Source organism: Perognathus longimembris, unplaced genomic scaffold (genome assembly GCF_023159225.1).
Source record: "Perognathus longimembris pacificus isolate PPM17 unplaced genomic scaffold, ASM2315922v1 HiC_scaffold_176, whole genome shotgun sequence".
Classification (NCBI taxonomy): Eukaryota; Metazoa; Chordata; class Mammalia; order Rodentia; family Heteromyidae; genus Perognathus; species Perognathus longimembris.
This window is the reverse complement of record NW_025956793.1, coordinates 97,684-111,982: the sequence shown is the minus strand read 5'-3', so window position 1 is coordinate 111,982 and position 14,299 is coordinate 97,684. Positions and strand designations below refer to the sequence as shown.

General features: G+C 42.5%; 1 protein-coding gene across 1 annotated transcript; it reads left to right on the top strand.

Moving 5' to 3' along the window:
- Nucleotides 1–424: 424 nt before the first annotated feature.
- LOC125344640 (heat shock transcription factor, Y-linked-like) lies at nucleotides 425–3,020 on the top strand. Its single transcript, XM_048337072.1, has 3 exons — nucleotides 425–934; nucleotides 1,597–1,824; nucleotides 2,997–3,020. The coding sequence occupies exons 1-3, from the start codon at nucleotides 425–427 to the stop codon at nucleotides 3,018–3,020; spliced, it is 762 nt and encodes a 253-aa protein (XP_048193029.1).
- The last annotated feature ends 11,279 nt before the right edge of the window (nucleotides 3,021–14,299 follow it).

Here is a 14,299-nt window from a genome sequence, read left to right as displayed (position 1 = left end):
AGGGGCTTTTCTCTACAATCCTGATAGATAATAGTGTTGGAAACTGCGCCTAGAAGTTTGAAGTAGCGTGTCTCTTCTCTTGAGTCGGGAAATTGCAGTGGAACCAATAACATTGAATAAGAAAACCAAACCAAAACCATTGTAATTACACCTTCCATTAAGCAAAGTGTGTGTGTGTGTGTGTGTGTGTGTGTGCGCGTGTGTGTGTTTCATGGTACTTAAGTGATCCATCTCCAATTTAGTATACCTGGATTTGCACCAGAGGAGTAAGGACAGTTTCAGACTGACTTACCATAACTGCTGCTAGGAGACCAAAGACACCCTGTGATATCATAGAAGGCTTATTATGGTCTAGGCTTGTTTATCTGGGCAGGTCTACTTAAGCTGCACATAGGATGAGGAGCTGAGGAAGAAAGCATTTGAGATGGAGGATTTATTTTCGGATAGGCCAGATACTTCCAAATATGTCTCCCCAGGTTCAGAGGCCTCCACTATCCCTTTATTGAGTGATGGTCCACTCACAGAGGAAGCTGAATCAAGGTCTAAGGCTCGGAAAATTGCTCTAGGAGTTTTGCCTCAGACATCTTGGTTCAAAGGACCACATTCCACATATAGAGTCTCTGCACCAGAGGAAGACAATGATTGTGTTTCCCTGACTTTTCCCAGAAAACTTTGGAAAATTGTAGAAAGTGACAAATTCAAGTCAATTTGGTGGAGTGAGGATGGAACTTCTGTTGTGATTAATGAAGATCAATTTAAGGAAGAAATTTTGGGAAGAAAGTATCCTTTCAAAATATTTGAAACTAACAGTATGAAAAGTCTAGTTCGTCAACTGAATCTTTATGGGTTCCGCAAAATTCAGCACCGACTTGAACGGTCTGCTTCTCTGGTTGAGTTTCTTGCCGAAGAGAAGGAAGTCTATGCTTTAGCCAAGGTAAGTACTTACATTTCATCACGTAGGCGCTCACAGATGGCTATGTTTGTACCCCTGTTGCACATGTCATTACAAGAGAGTAAAACTGTATTAAAAATGACTTGAAACTCTAAAAGAAATTTTCATTTCAGTCAGTTGAGGACAGATTGTGTCTTCACCATTTTGAATTTAAAGAAAATTTGCAAGCAACTTTGAATCTTCCTAGTGAGTTCTGAATAAAGGCAGTTAAGATGTTCATTGTCACTATATAGATACAGCATGTTTTCACTTGAGGACAATGATATATACATGCTTGTTTCTTACTAAGTACATTTTAAGTAATTAAAGTATAGATGCATTGCTTAACTTCTTTACCAATGTAATTAGCTTTTTTTTTTCGCTCTCCTTGGTCATGAACACAGGACTGAGCAGTGCCCCTGGCTGCTTTGTGCTCAGGCAAGCACTCTACCATTTGAGCCACAGAGCCACTTCTCGCTTTGTATCCTTCACATGTGGTTTTGGGGAATGGAGCCCAGTGCTTCATGTATGGGAGGCAAGCACTGTACTGCTGTCACATTCCCAGCCCCGTCATTAACTTTTATTCTGTGATTTTTGTCAGCTAAGAGTGACACTGAACTTCTTATTAATAGGTATCCAAGTGATGTTCCGCTTTTGTGTTTCAGTTGCTGTGCTACCATAACCCGAACTTTAAGCAAGGATGTCCCCAACTGTTACGAAGAATGAAAAGAAGATTAAGGATTAAAAATGTTTCTCCAGCAGCTGCTTCGTTGGTTCCACAGGTGGACAACCAACAGCACCCTGGAGCAGAGAACAAAGCGAACAATTCTAATTCTGACTTATTGGCTGAGAACGGTGTAGAATGTTTCCTTTCAACTTCAGGAAACTTAAAGGTATCTCCAACGTCCCAGCCTTCTAGCAGGCACATGGTCCCAAGTTCAACTGACCTCGTCAGAAATGTCTTTCCTCTTACATCATCTCTAGTCGGTCCACCAGCACATATTATAACACAACAACATGCCATTCTAAATCACCTAACTTCTGTTCATAGGCTCTCAAACAACAGCTACACTCAGGCTAAGGGCCAAATTGTGAATTGTGTCACAATGTCTACTTGTCAATACCGGATCATCCCTCCCTTTCAAAATGGTAATTTTGGATTGGTGATGGCGCCTTCTGCTATTCCAAGTGGATATCCTCATTTATTAGCTAAGGACACTCTGGTTTCAAACCTGCTATGGTCAGCACACCACCAACCGCTCTCCATTTCCACAATTCTGAACACATCTGCTGAAGCATTTTCAAACTCAACTCATCAAATCATATCATCTAACCAGCATCACGCAAATAATAATTAATCAACCAAAGAGATGCTATACTTGGCAGGAAACAGATTAAAATGTGTTGTCAAATACTTAAAAACAAACCGTAACTGGGTTATGTAAGCATTAAAGTGGCATGCTAACAGCTATGGTTTCTTTTTCATTATTTAAGAAAAAAACTCAAAGGTAAAGTGTGTTTTACTTTTTTGAAAATAACTGTGGTACTTCTTATGTTTTGAAATATGGTCCTCAACCATCACCTCCCTTCTAGAGCAAGGACAGAATGAGTTTTATACAGAGGACATGCTGTTAGTACGATCAAAACAAAAACTGAAGAAAGGAAAGAGAAAAAGTGGGAAATAGGAAACAGCATAAGTTGTGTCAAGGAATATCTGCATTAGGAATAGCAAAAAGGGAATAAATGAAAATAAACTCTAGGAACACAAATGCACACTATCTTCTTTAATGTTTTCTCAATTACATGACATTTTCCTGACGCAGATCCTCGGCAAATGGACACAAACAGGTTAAAAGTTGAGGTAATATGTACCTGTTGTTGCACACAGACATTGTTTCTTTCTATTATGTAGGTTTCCTCACCTTCTCTTGGGTACTTTCTTTAGCTCTACCATAGCTTGTCTCCTTGAACATTTTGTCTATTCCCAGTCTTTAGTAATGCCCAATTTCTTTGTCCAAATCAATTTGTTACACTAACTTGTCACACTTTCACCTTCACTTTTCAGTGCAAGCTTTCTTTACAAAATTAATGTAGAATAGTGTTCACTAGAGAAATTCACAACTCTTTACTATAAGCAATGTCCCATAGGTTGTTATATCAAGTATTAAATACCTTGCACTCTGTGTAATGTTCAATTATTGGTCATTATTCCCATTACAACTGGGAGTAATACTCTCACTCATACCTTCGTAAGCTCTTTTCTTTTTCCTTTTGTACATGTGGGTTTGAACTCGATATTTCCATTTATCTTCCAAAATGTCTTTGCCGTTCTCAAATAGGGCTGACAACTCCTCTTTGAAAGAACATGCAGTCCATTACCACTTTACCATTTCCTTTGCGTAGAGAGCCACCACTGCAGGAAACCAGTTGTTCCAATTTTAAGAATCAGCATCTGTAGAAGATATTTTATATTATACACATTCCACTGTTGGAAAAACATGGAGACAAAATTCTTCTTCTTCCTCCTCATTGGCCTGAATCCAATCTGAATTTCCTCATGTACGGGCAGAGTTAAATTCATCAGGACAGGCCTAATTTGCCATTTTGGGAGGCAGGGTGACTTGAGATGAATTAGTCTTCAATAAATGATCCACTTGGGCTGGGGACATGGGTTGGGAAGGGGGCTGGGACTTCTACCCCGCGGTCCCAGGGATCCTCAGGGTGCCCTGGTAGTTTCCAAGGTCCGGCACTTGCTGGGATTCTCCCACCACCACCCCCATCTGAGGGCAATTGTCAAGCTGGAGACTGTCCTGACAGCACAGCCAAGGTGCTGCCTTTAGACGTTGCCCAGGGAAGACGGGTAGGATGTGGAGAATCAGTTTGGAATTTCACTGGGGTAGTCGATCCAGATTACCCCCAGCACACCCAGGCCAGCGCATTTCACATAGCAGACTATATACAAATGCACATTCATATTGTGCATGCATGTATACCCCTATATCCATGGACCTGTAGAAAGAAACAGAAAGGACACATTTCTTTATCCCAGTTATTTTTTTTGGGGGGGTGGGCATTTGGGGGTTGAGAAACTGCACTTTAGAAACCTGTAATACAAAATTATAAACAATATAAGCAGGATGTTATATACAGGTTCACCTATTAACTTACATAGGTCCACTCTCTATTACTTTATACTTCCCCCCCCTTGCTTGTACAAAAGCTTGATTCCACCCCTGTTCTTTCTTACTCATGATTGTTGCTCTATCACTTGAAGCATGCCTCCAGTCCTCTACTGAGGAAATGAATTATTTAATTAGTTAATTCGTTAATTTGCTTTTTTTTTTCTGTGCTTGGTGTTAAGTCCGTGAACAGAGGCACGAGTCTGATAAAATGCAAAAATTAAGTAAAGCTTTATTTTGTGCCAAGCATCAAGAAAGAACTGACAGCTGGGCTACTCCTAAACAGGAGCACCCAGACTTGATCTTACAGGCTGATTTGCAAAGGAAAAACCACAAACCACAGGGCTATGCCTGCCTGTTAATCACAATTGGATCCTACTAGGAGAATTTCACCATGACTGTTAGTGTTACCCAGTTGATCCTTATTTATTTTTTTAAAAATCACCTATTGTGACTCTGCTGCAGGGATCCAACCCAGGTGTGGGGAAATGATTGTCACTCCTTTTTGGGCAGTTCCGCATGCCTGCCTTTCTGGTTTGTGCTAAATTCCCGCAAAACTACATCAGCCAGGGTCACTATGAGTTCAGTCTAAGTTGGGGTCAAAATGGAGTCACCCGGGCTCTTAAACTGACCCCTTCACTTGGTACTGAAGCTTGAACTTGCAGTCTAGGCTCTGTCCCTTAGTTTTTCCACTCAAGACTGGCACTCCATCACTTAAGGTGCAGTTCCACTTCCAGCTTTTTCATAGTTGGTCTTTTTTTTTTTTTTTTTTTTGGCCAGTCCTGGGCCTTGGACTCAGGACCTGAGCACTGTCCCTGGCTTCTTCCCGCTCAAGGCTAGCACTCTGCCACTTGAGCCACAGCGCCCCTTCTGGCTGTTTTCTGTATATGTGGTGCTGGGGAATCGAATCTAGCGCCTTGTGTATCCGAGGCAGGCACTCTTGCCACTAGGCTATATCCCCAGCCCCTGATCTGGTCTTTTTGATAACCCTCAGGAAAGCTTGTCCACCTGAATGCTGATTTGGTTAAGAACTTGATTCCATCAAGGACATGGAACAAACAAAACTGATCGTACAACTTGGGCTTTAAAGTTTGAATAAACAAGGGATTCAACTCAAGAAAATAGGAAAGTGAGTGGCCAGATTCCATATAAATAACTCCACAGAGATTTCTTAACTGCATCAATAAATTTCATGACCAATACCCTAGCAAGGCCTATAAAATTGTAAAGTACGTTGGATTTTTCTTTTAAAAACTCAGTTAAAATATACCTTTGCAGATATAATTGAAAGAATGCAGATATACAAAAACTAAGATTTAGCATATAAGTCTTGTAGGGAAGAATCCTTAAAATGTGTAGGATGGAATGAATAAGGTAATGCATGTCTGTAATTCCAGCATTTGGAGGCTCTGAAGCATAGGAATTCCAAATTTAAGGCCACTCAGGGCGACATAGCAAGACTTTGTTGAAAGAAAAAAAGGAAGGTAGAAGGAAGGGAAGAGAAAGAGATGAGAATAGTTTAAATGTAAAACTATACTATGAGAACAGAACAGAGAGGAATGAACAGAAAATGAGCCCAGAAGTTGGTAAAATGTTTTGGTAAATTTAAATAATAACTACTAGATGTTGGACAGAAACAGCGTATAAAACTTCAGCTTTATTAATAATAATTGACTTACTTATATAAATGTAAGTCAAATCTGGAAAAACAATGGAAAACAATGTATTAGGAGCAACCACTTGAACTAAGACAAACAAGCTCGTCTCAAACAGTAAAGAAAACCACAGTCACCCACGGTGGAATTACAACTTGGAAAATAATGTGCTATAGCAGCAGCACAATGATACTTGGTTGTTACAAACTCTATCAGTGCAGATTGCCACATGAATTAGTTTGAGAAAACAGCACAAAATAGAAACCCACACATCCCAAAAAATTCTCAAAAGCTTAACATGAAGGCCTTTCATATTTAGAACTTTTTCTTCCTCCTCCTCAAGTGCTTAGAAAGGTTCCTAATATTTCAAACTGTTCTCCTCTGTTCTGTTGCTGTTTTTCCTGTGTGTCCTGTGTGGCTTAAGATTTCATGCCAACTTTTGTATGTATACACACAATTTATTAAATTCAACCATTATATTCAACATGCCAAATAACCTCACAACATATATAGTCATCCAAAAGCAAAACAGAAACCCAGTGTAAGTTTCTGTGTTTTTTTCCACCCACTACAAAGAGGAGGAGAAACTAATTTCTTAGTTGAGATATGGGTTATCTGCCAACCAGGGACAGTACCATTTTATTTAAGGATAAAACTTAGAAGCATCAACAGAACATATAAGAGTGGAAAAGTATCTTACAAAGGCATTTATCAAAGCAGACAAAATTCTTGTTATTTCAAGATATTTTTGTCCTTATCAACCAACGAAGAGATACATAGATATGTCTTAAAATTAAGTAATTTTGTTGGAGACCAAAGTAACATAAAAAATTATTTCTATACACTAGTAACTATGTACTAAGTAGATGTGGATCTTATAAATAAACAAATATCGAAACACAGAATTAAGAGCTTTTCCAGTACAGGAGAGGATACTGTAAAATATACTGGGTGCGGAAGGGTTTAGAAAAAATATAAGCAAAAATACCTCCACTACTAAAAACATAAATTCTTTAATAAGCTAACTCTATTTTTTTTTTAAATCTATGATCACTGCATCAAGTTGTTTGTTTTGTAGACACAAACGTGCATAGTAGAAAATTTGCTTGAGTCCCCAAAGGGAACTAGGTTTGTTTGTGCTGGTCCTAGGGTCTGCGCTCAGGGCATGGGCACTATCCCTGAGCTTTTGTGCTCAAGGCTAGCACTCTACCACTGGAGTCACAGCTCCACTTCAAGCTTTTTGGCCACCATTGGTGAAAAGATTCTCACAAACTGTCCTTTCCAGGCTGTCTTTGAACCTTCATTGTCAGCAGTCTGCTTCCTGAGTAGCTAGGATTACAGGCATCAGCCATTGGTGTCTGGTGGGGGGTAAATCCATGGTAGGCATAAATTAACAGAGACCAGGGCCAAAGTCCACTAAATAACAAATGAATATGCATGCTGGTCCTGGGGCTTGAATTCTGGGCATTTTCAACTTGCTCAAATCTAACACTCTTGAACTGCTCTATTTCTGGCTTTTTTTTAATGCCAGTCCTAGGCTTGAACTCAGGGCCTGGACGCTGTCCCTGAGCTTTTGTGCTCAAGGCTAGCACTCTACCACGTGAGCTACAGCTCCTTTTCTGGCTTTTTTCCCCCTGATTAGTTGGAGCTAAGAGTCTCACAACTTTCTTGCTGGAACTGGTTTGACCCATGATCATCAGATCTCAGCCTGCATAGCTAGGGTTACAGGCATCAGTCATTGGCTGCTGGCAGAATGATTATTTTAGTATGGATGCAAAAAGATTCAATGGTAGGGCACTGGAGAAAAAGTGAGTTTGTAAAGTGCTGGAGCTGATGTTTGAAACAAAAACATGGTGGTGGTGGGTATTTAGAAACTGAGGATGACTTCTACAGGAAAAGGCCCTAAACAGCTGACTCAAAGTCTCAAAGTTAATATGTATATTTCAAGCAGTCTGTTTTAAGGTGGAAGTAGTCTTCCAGATTTCCTAGTCAGCTAGTTCCAAAATTCTGCAATGATACAAACACACAGGCAGACAATCTCCAAAAAGAAACCAAGTAAGTGAACCAACACCCCAAATCCTATCTTTGTAGGTTACATCGCTGGCTTCTAAAAGACCCCCTCCCAGCCTCAACCAGACGCTAGCAGGAGGAGAGAAATCTTAGAACAAGCATCTCAGGGCCTTGTACAGAGGGCAGGGATGGTGCACAGGGCACATGAGTAGATTTGGTGGGCTTGTTGGATTTGAACTTGGGCTGGGAGACGGAGGCAGGGGCTGCAGCAGTGAGCCGGGAACCGACCTCAGAAGGTGGAAGTCCAGGTTGAACATGGACTGAGCATTGTGGCTGTAAGTCCAGGTTGTGGGCTAGGGTCTTGATGCTCAGGGATGGACCAACATGGACATTGATGTCATGGCATGTGGCTGAAAATCAGGATCTGGATCGGGATATCAGGGCTAGGTCTTGAAATGGATTCCTGCGATTGAACTCAGACCCATAGACAGGGACTTGGTGCCAGGGACATAAACTCGGGACTAAAACTTGAACTAGGAGCCTGGGCCTTAAATTTAGGGCCTGGGACTTGATCTAGAGAACTAGAATTTAAACTCTGGCCCTTGGATTTGAATTCAAGGCCTAGGCAATGAATTCGTTGGTTAGGCTATGAGTTCATTGGCTGTGATTGAACTCCAACCTAGGCTTAGAACTCAGATCCTGGTACTTGAACTTGGGTCTTGACTCTGGTCTGGGACTTGAAATCTGAGTCTGAGACCTGAAATCAGGGAATGGGACATGAACTGTGACCTGGGACTTGAACTCCGGACCTGGTACAGGATCATGTGTCCTGTGAGTTGAATTCATGGCCTGGGACACAAATGTTGGTCCTGGGTAGTGAAGTCAAATCTTTGGCCTGGATATTGGCATCTGGGTCATGAACTCATGGCCTGATATTGGAAATTGGAGCTGGTTCTTGAAGTCAATGCCTGGAATTGAAATCCATGACAGGTCTTTGAACTCAGGGCCTGGTATGTGACTTCAGGGCCTGGACTTTCAACCTCAGCCTGGACAAGGAGATCCAGGCTGGGCCTTGAAATGGGGCCCTGGGACTCGTGCTCAGGATCTGGCACGTGAACTTGAGGCCCAGGACTTGACTTGTGGCCTGGGACATAAAGTCAGGCCTTGGCCTGGAATTCAGACCTGAGACCTGTACTTGGGGCCTGGGACTTGAACATGGGCTGTGGAACAAGAACTGTGGCCTTAGCCTTTCTTTCAGTTCTGGGATTTGAACTGGGGGGCTGGGACATGAGCAGGGCAGGGCTTGAAACTTGAACTCAGGGTCCACGCCATGAACTCAGGGACTTCATCCCGGACTGTTTGGCCTGGGAATGTAAGTCAAAGTCCAGACTTTGAAATTGGGACCTAGGCCTACATCTCACAGTTGGCATTTGAACTTAGGCCTGTGCCATTAATGGAGGCTGGGGACTTGCAGTGAGTCTGGAACGTGAACTTACAGACTGGGCCTTGATTTTGGGCCTGGGGCTTGAACTGCAGGCTTTGGACTTGAACTCAGGGGCCAAGTCCTGTACTTGACTCCAGAAACTGGAACTCTAGGGCTGGGAACTGAAACTATGGGCCTGGGACTTTAACTCAAAGTTCTGGTCTTGAATTGGGGGCCTAGGCAATGAACTCACAGCTTGGCATCTGAACTGAGGGTCTTTGCCATGAACTGGGGGCCGAGGACTTGACCTGGGGCCTGGAATTGAACCACATATTGAGGTGCCAGAAGTCAGGCCCCACCACGTGAACCCCATTTTAGAATCGAACCCTGAGCCAATCAGATTTGTACCTGTGTTCTAATCTTGCTTGCACAGCTGATTGTTGTAACCTTGTTCTTTGCCTTTATAAGCCCTGTGTAATCACAGCTCGGGGCTTCCTCCTAACCTCCGCTGTGTCGGTGGGTAGGACGAGGCCCGAGTTGGCAGCTCGTTAAATAAAGCCTTGCCTTGCTTTTGCATTTCGGAGTGTCTGAATCTCGGTGGTCTTCTTGGGGGTGGTCTTGCGACTTGGCACAACAATATCTGGGCCCTGTTCTGAGGGCCAGAGCCTGGACCTCACAGCCTGGAACTTGAATTGGGGCCTGGGACTTGGATTCACAGCCTGGGACTTGAACCCAAGTCCAAAGAATTGAAATCAAGGCCTGGGACTTGAACTTAAGGTCTTGGACTTTAACTAAAATCCTTTGTCCTGATTTCCAGGCCCAAGAAATGAAATCAGGACTTGGGACTTGAACTTTGGGCCAGGCATTGAACTGCAGCCCTGGGCCTTAATGCTTTAAGTTGGGCATGGGGAATGGAACTCAGCCTTGGGTTTTGTTCTGACGCCTGGAACTGGAACTTGAGCCCCCGGACTTGAACTCAGGGCCTGAGATATGAACTTGGAACTTGGTCTTGAATGCAGGACTGGTATTTGAACTCTGGGCCTGGGAAGTGAAGACAGGGATTGGAATTTGAGCCAAGGCCTAGACAATTGCTTTCTGGCCTGGGACTTGACCTTGGGTCTTTGGACCCTGAGCTCCATGCCTGGCCCTGGGATTCAGAGCCTGATCCTAGAATTCTGGGCTGGAGATTTGAACTCCAGGCCTGTGACTTGAATTTGCAGCCTGGGCCTCCTAATCAGGACCCAGGCCTTGAATTCAGTAACTAGACTTTGAACTAAGGACCAGGGTCTTGAATTCAGTGATTGGGCCTTGGACCCTGAAACCAGGACTGGGCCTTAAATTGGGGCTTGGAATTCAACTTGGAGCCTGGAACTGGAACTCAGAGTCTGGACTTCAATTCAGGGACAGGCCCTTTAATTGAGCTCCTGGGCCATGAACTCAGAGCTCACGTCTTGAATTGGGAGCAAAGCCTTTAACTAATTTCCTGGGATTTCAACTTAGGTCCCAGGACCAGGACTCAGGGTGTGGTACATGAACTATAGGCAAGAGATTTGTATTCTTGACCTGGGACTTGAACCCAGTCCTGTGTATTGAACTCAAGACCTGGGACTTGAACTTGAGGCCTGGGCTTGAACTGGGCCTTGAATTCACATCCTGGGCCTTGACCTCCTGCCTGGTTTGGGGATGAGTATGACATTGGCTTCATAGAATGCGTTTGTGATAACTTCCTCTGCTTCCATTTCACAGAAGAGCTTGAGCAGTACGGATATTAATTCTTCTTTGAACGTCTTGTAGAATTCCATGCTGAGCCCATCAGGGCCTGAGCTTTTCCTTATTGGAAGCCTTTTGACTGGTTCCTCTATCTCTTTGTATATTATTGGCTTATTTAGTTGATTTATATCGTGTTGGTTAAGTTTGGGTAATTTGTATTTCTCAAGAAATACATCCATTTCTGCCAGGTTTGCCTTCTTCAGTGAGCATAGATTCTGAGAATAGTTCTTGATGATGGTTTTAATGTCCTTGACATTGTTGTGCTTTGTACCATGGCATCTACAATCTTATTGTTTGGAGTTTCTTTTGTCTGTCTGTCTGTCTGTCTGTCTGTCTGTCTCTCTCTCTCTCTCTCTCTCTCTCTCGGTTAATCTTGTGAGAGGCCACTCAATTAACAAAAAGCTTTTTGTTTCATTAATTTTATGTATAGACTTTTTCATTTCTATCTCATTGATTTCTCCTCTAATCTTTGTTATCTCTCTCCATCTCTTAGCTGGAGGTTAAATTTTTTCCTGTTTCTCTAAAAGTTTTAGTTGCATCATGAGGTTGTTGACTTGAGCTGCTTATGTTTACTTGATGTGTGAGTTTAGGGCCATGAATTTTCCCCTGTGTACTGGTTTTGTTGTGTCCCAGATTGTTCCTTTGTGATGTATTTTCATTTTTGTTGAATTGTAGGAACTCTATAATTTCTTCTTTAATTTGTTCTATGATCCAGGTGTTGTTCAGTAGTGTGCTGTTTAGCCTCCATCTATTTGGTCATTTCTACTGTATGCTTTATGGTTAAGCACCAGTTTGTTTCCACTGTGATCACATGGGATGCAAGGGATTAGGTTAATCCTCTTATATTTGCTTAAGTTCTTGGTGTGAACTATGAGGTACTCTATTTTGGAGAATGTTCCAGGGGCTGCTGAGAAGAATGTGTACTGGGTTGTTGTTGGGTGCATGTGTGTTACTTCTGTTCAGGTTCTGGTATCATTTAGGTCCTGGACTTCTTTTCTTACCCTCTGTTTGGTTGACCTGTCTTTTGGTGGGAGTGAAATATTGAAGTCTCCCACTACTGTTGTATTTGGGTCTATCTTGCTTTGTAGGTCTGAGAGTATTTGTTTTGCATAGTTAGGTGTTCCATTATTTGGTGAGTAGAAAACGATGATTGTGACACTTTCCCCTTGGGTTTTTTCCTTGTATTAATATGAAGTGACCTTCTTTGTCTATTTGAACTGTTTTTACTGAGAAGTCTAGCTTGTCAGAGTTCAAAATGGCCACACATGCCTTTTTGCTGGGTGCATTTGCATAGAAGATATTTTTTCATCACTTTACGTGGAATTTGTTTCTATCTTTTGCTATGAGATGGGTCTCGTGGACACAGTAGTGAGATTGGTACCATTTTCTGATACACACTGAGGATCTTTTTCTTTTGTGTGGAGAATTGAGTCCATTAATGCTTTTGGATTTTTTAGGGAGATGTGCTGTGTTTCTGTCCTTATCCTGTCTTTCATTTCTTTCTTTTACCTGTGCTGACTAAATTGATCCCATTGTGACATCTATCTGGTGTGACCCCTTCTGGATTGTTTTCTTCCAGTTTTAGTGCTCCTGTTAATATTTGTTTCTTATAGTGCTGGCTCATTGTTCATGTATTCCCTTAATTTTTCTGTCATTTGGAAAGTTTTGGTTTCTCCATGAGATGTTAATTCTAGCTTCGCTGGGTATATTAGTCTGGGTTGGCCGTTACTGTTTTAAGGACTTGGTTAAGTCCTGCCCAGGCTCTTCTTGCATTGATGGTTGTATGGAAAGGTCCACAGTGATTCTGTTCTTCTTTCCATTGTAGTCTAGTTCTGTCTCTGACTTTGACCCATTTACAATTAGTTAGCTCTTTGCTATTCAGGCCTAATGCTTTTACTATGACATGTCTGGAGGTTTTTCAGTTTCTATGTACTTCTGTTATGTGAGTGAGATTTTCTCTTTTCAGTTTGGGAAGTTTTCTGCTACAACTTTATTAAATAAGTGCTGCATTCCTCTGTTCTGGAATTCCTCCCTCTTACCTATTGTACTTATACATACATTGCTTGGCTTGGTCTGTTACTTCTTGGACTTTCCTTTGGCACATTTGGATTGATTTGTCCATTTATACTGCTTTCTTTTTCATCCTCTCTGTTTTATCTTTGTCTCCTGATGTTTTATTTTCCAACTCAGCCATTCTGTTACGCGTGGCTTCCATTGTGGTCTGCATGGTTGAAATGGAGATTTCCATGATAACCGTTTTGGTTTTCAAAGTGTTGATTTCACCTTGTAAGGAGGGAATTGTTTTGTCTATTTTGGTCTGTACTTCTTTTATGAAGTCCTGATATTCTCTTGGATTTCTTGTTTCTGTTCTTGAAATTGTTGGCCAATTCTGTTATCAGGTCTTTAATTGTTCTTTTGTCCCCCATCTCTTTTTCACTTTCACTGGAGTTCTTTCCTGGATTGCTGTTGGCGTTTGGAATTGTGGTGGTGATTTGGCTGTTCATGAATCCTGTACTCTTCCATTGTGATGTACACATATGTGGGTTCTACACATCTTGGGGGCGATGTCCCCAGTTCTTCCTGGTTTTGGCTGCCTGGTCGCTGCTCTGATTGTATTCTGGGCTGTTTTGCACTGGGCCTTTGACTTGTTGGAGCCCCTAGCTGGGTGATGTCTGTGTGTGTGTTTGGTCTTTGCCAGCTCATTGCCACTGTACATTCCCAGAGGGCTGTGTATCCTGCTTAAGGGGGAGACTTTCTGAAGGGGTCCAGTGAAGTGGGGCTAGTTGTACTGTCTGCGTGAGTGCACAGGCACGGCCCACTGCTGGAGCCAGACCAGTAGCCCAGTGCCCTATGTTTTCTACTTGGGAAAAACTTTATGGAGAAGACTAGGCTGTTTCAGTTGTGTGTGTGGAGAGAAAGATCAGAACACTGCTGGTACCAGGCCAGTAGCCGAGATGGCTGTGCTTCCTTCCTGTGGGAAACTGCCTGAAGGGATCTGGTACAACAAGGCAGTCCCTGCCTGGTGCACCATTTCAAATGAAATCTGAGCTGGAGCCGATTGAGTAGCCCAAGAGGCTGTGTTTCTCACTTGGGATAAACTTTCTGAAGGGATCTAACAGCAGTGCAGGCCCTATGTGGTTTACCACCACAAATCACTGCTGGGGCTGGACCAATAGCCCAGGGGACTGTGTTTCACATTTGTATTTTCTCAAGGAGTCTGGGTGAGCAGGTCAGTCCATGCCCTAAATGCCAGCAAGATCACAAGTGGATCCCAGCCCATTAGCTCAGCGAACAGTGTTTCCTGCTTTGGAGGCGCTTTTGCAAGAGCCCT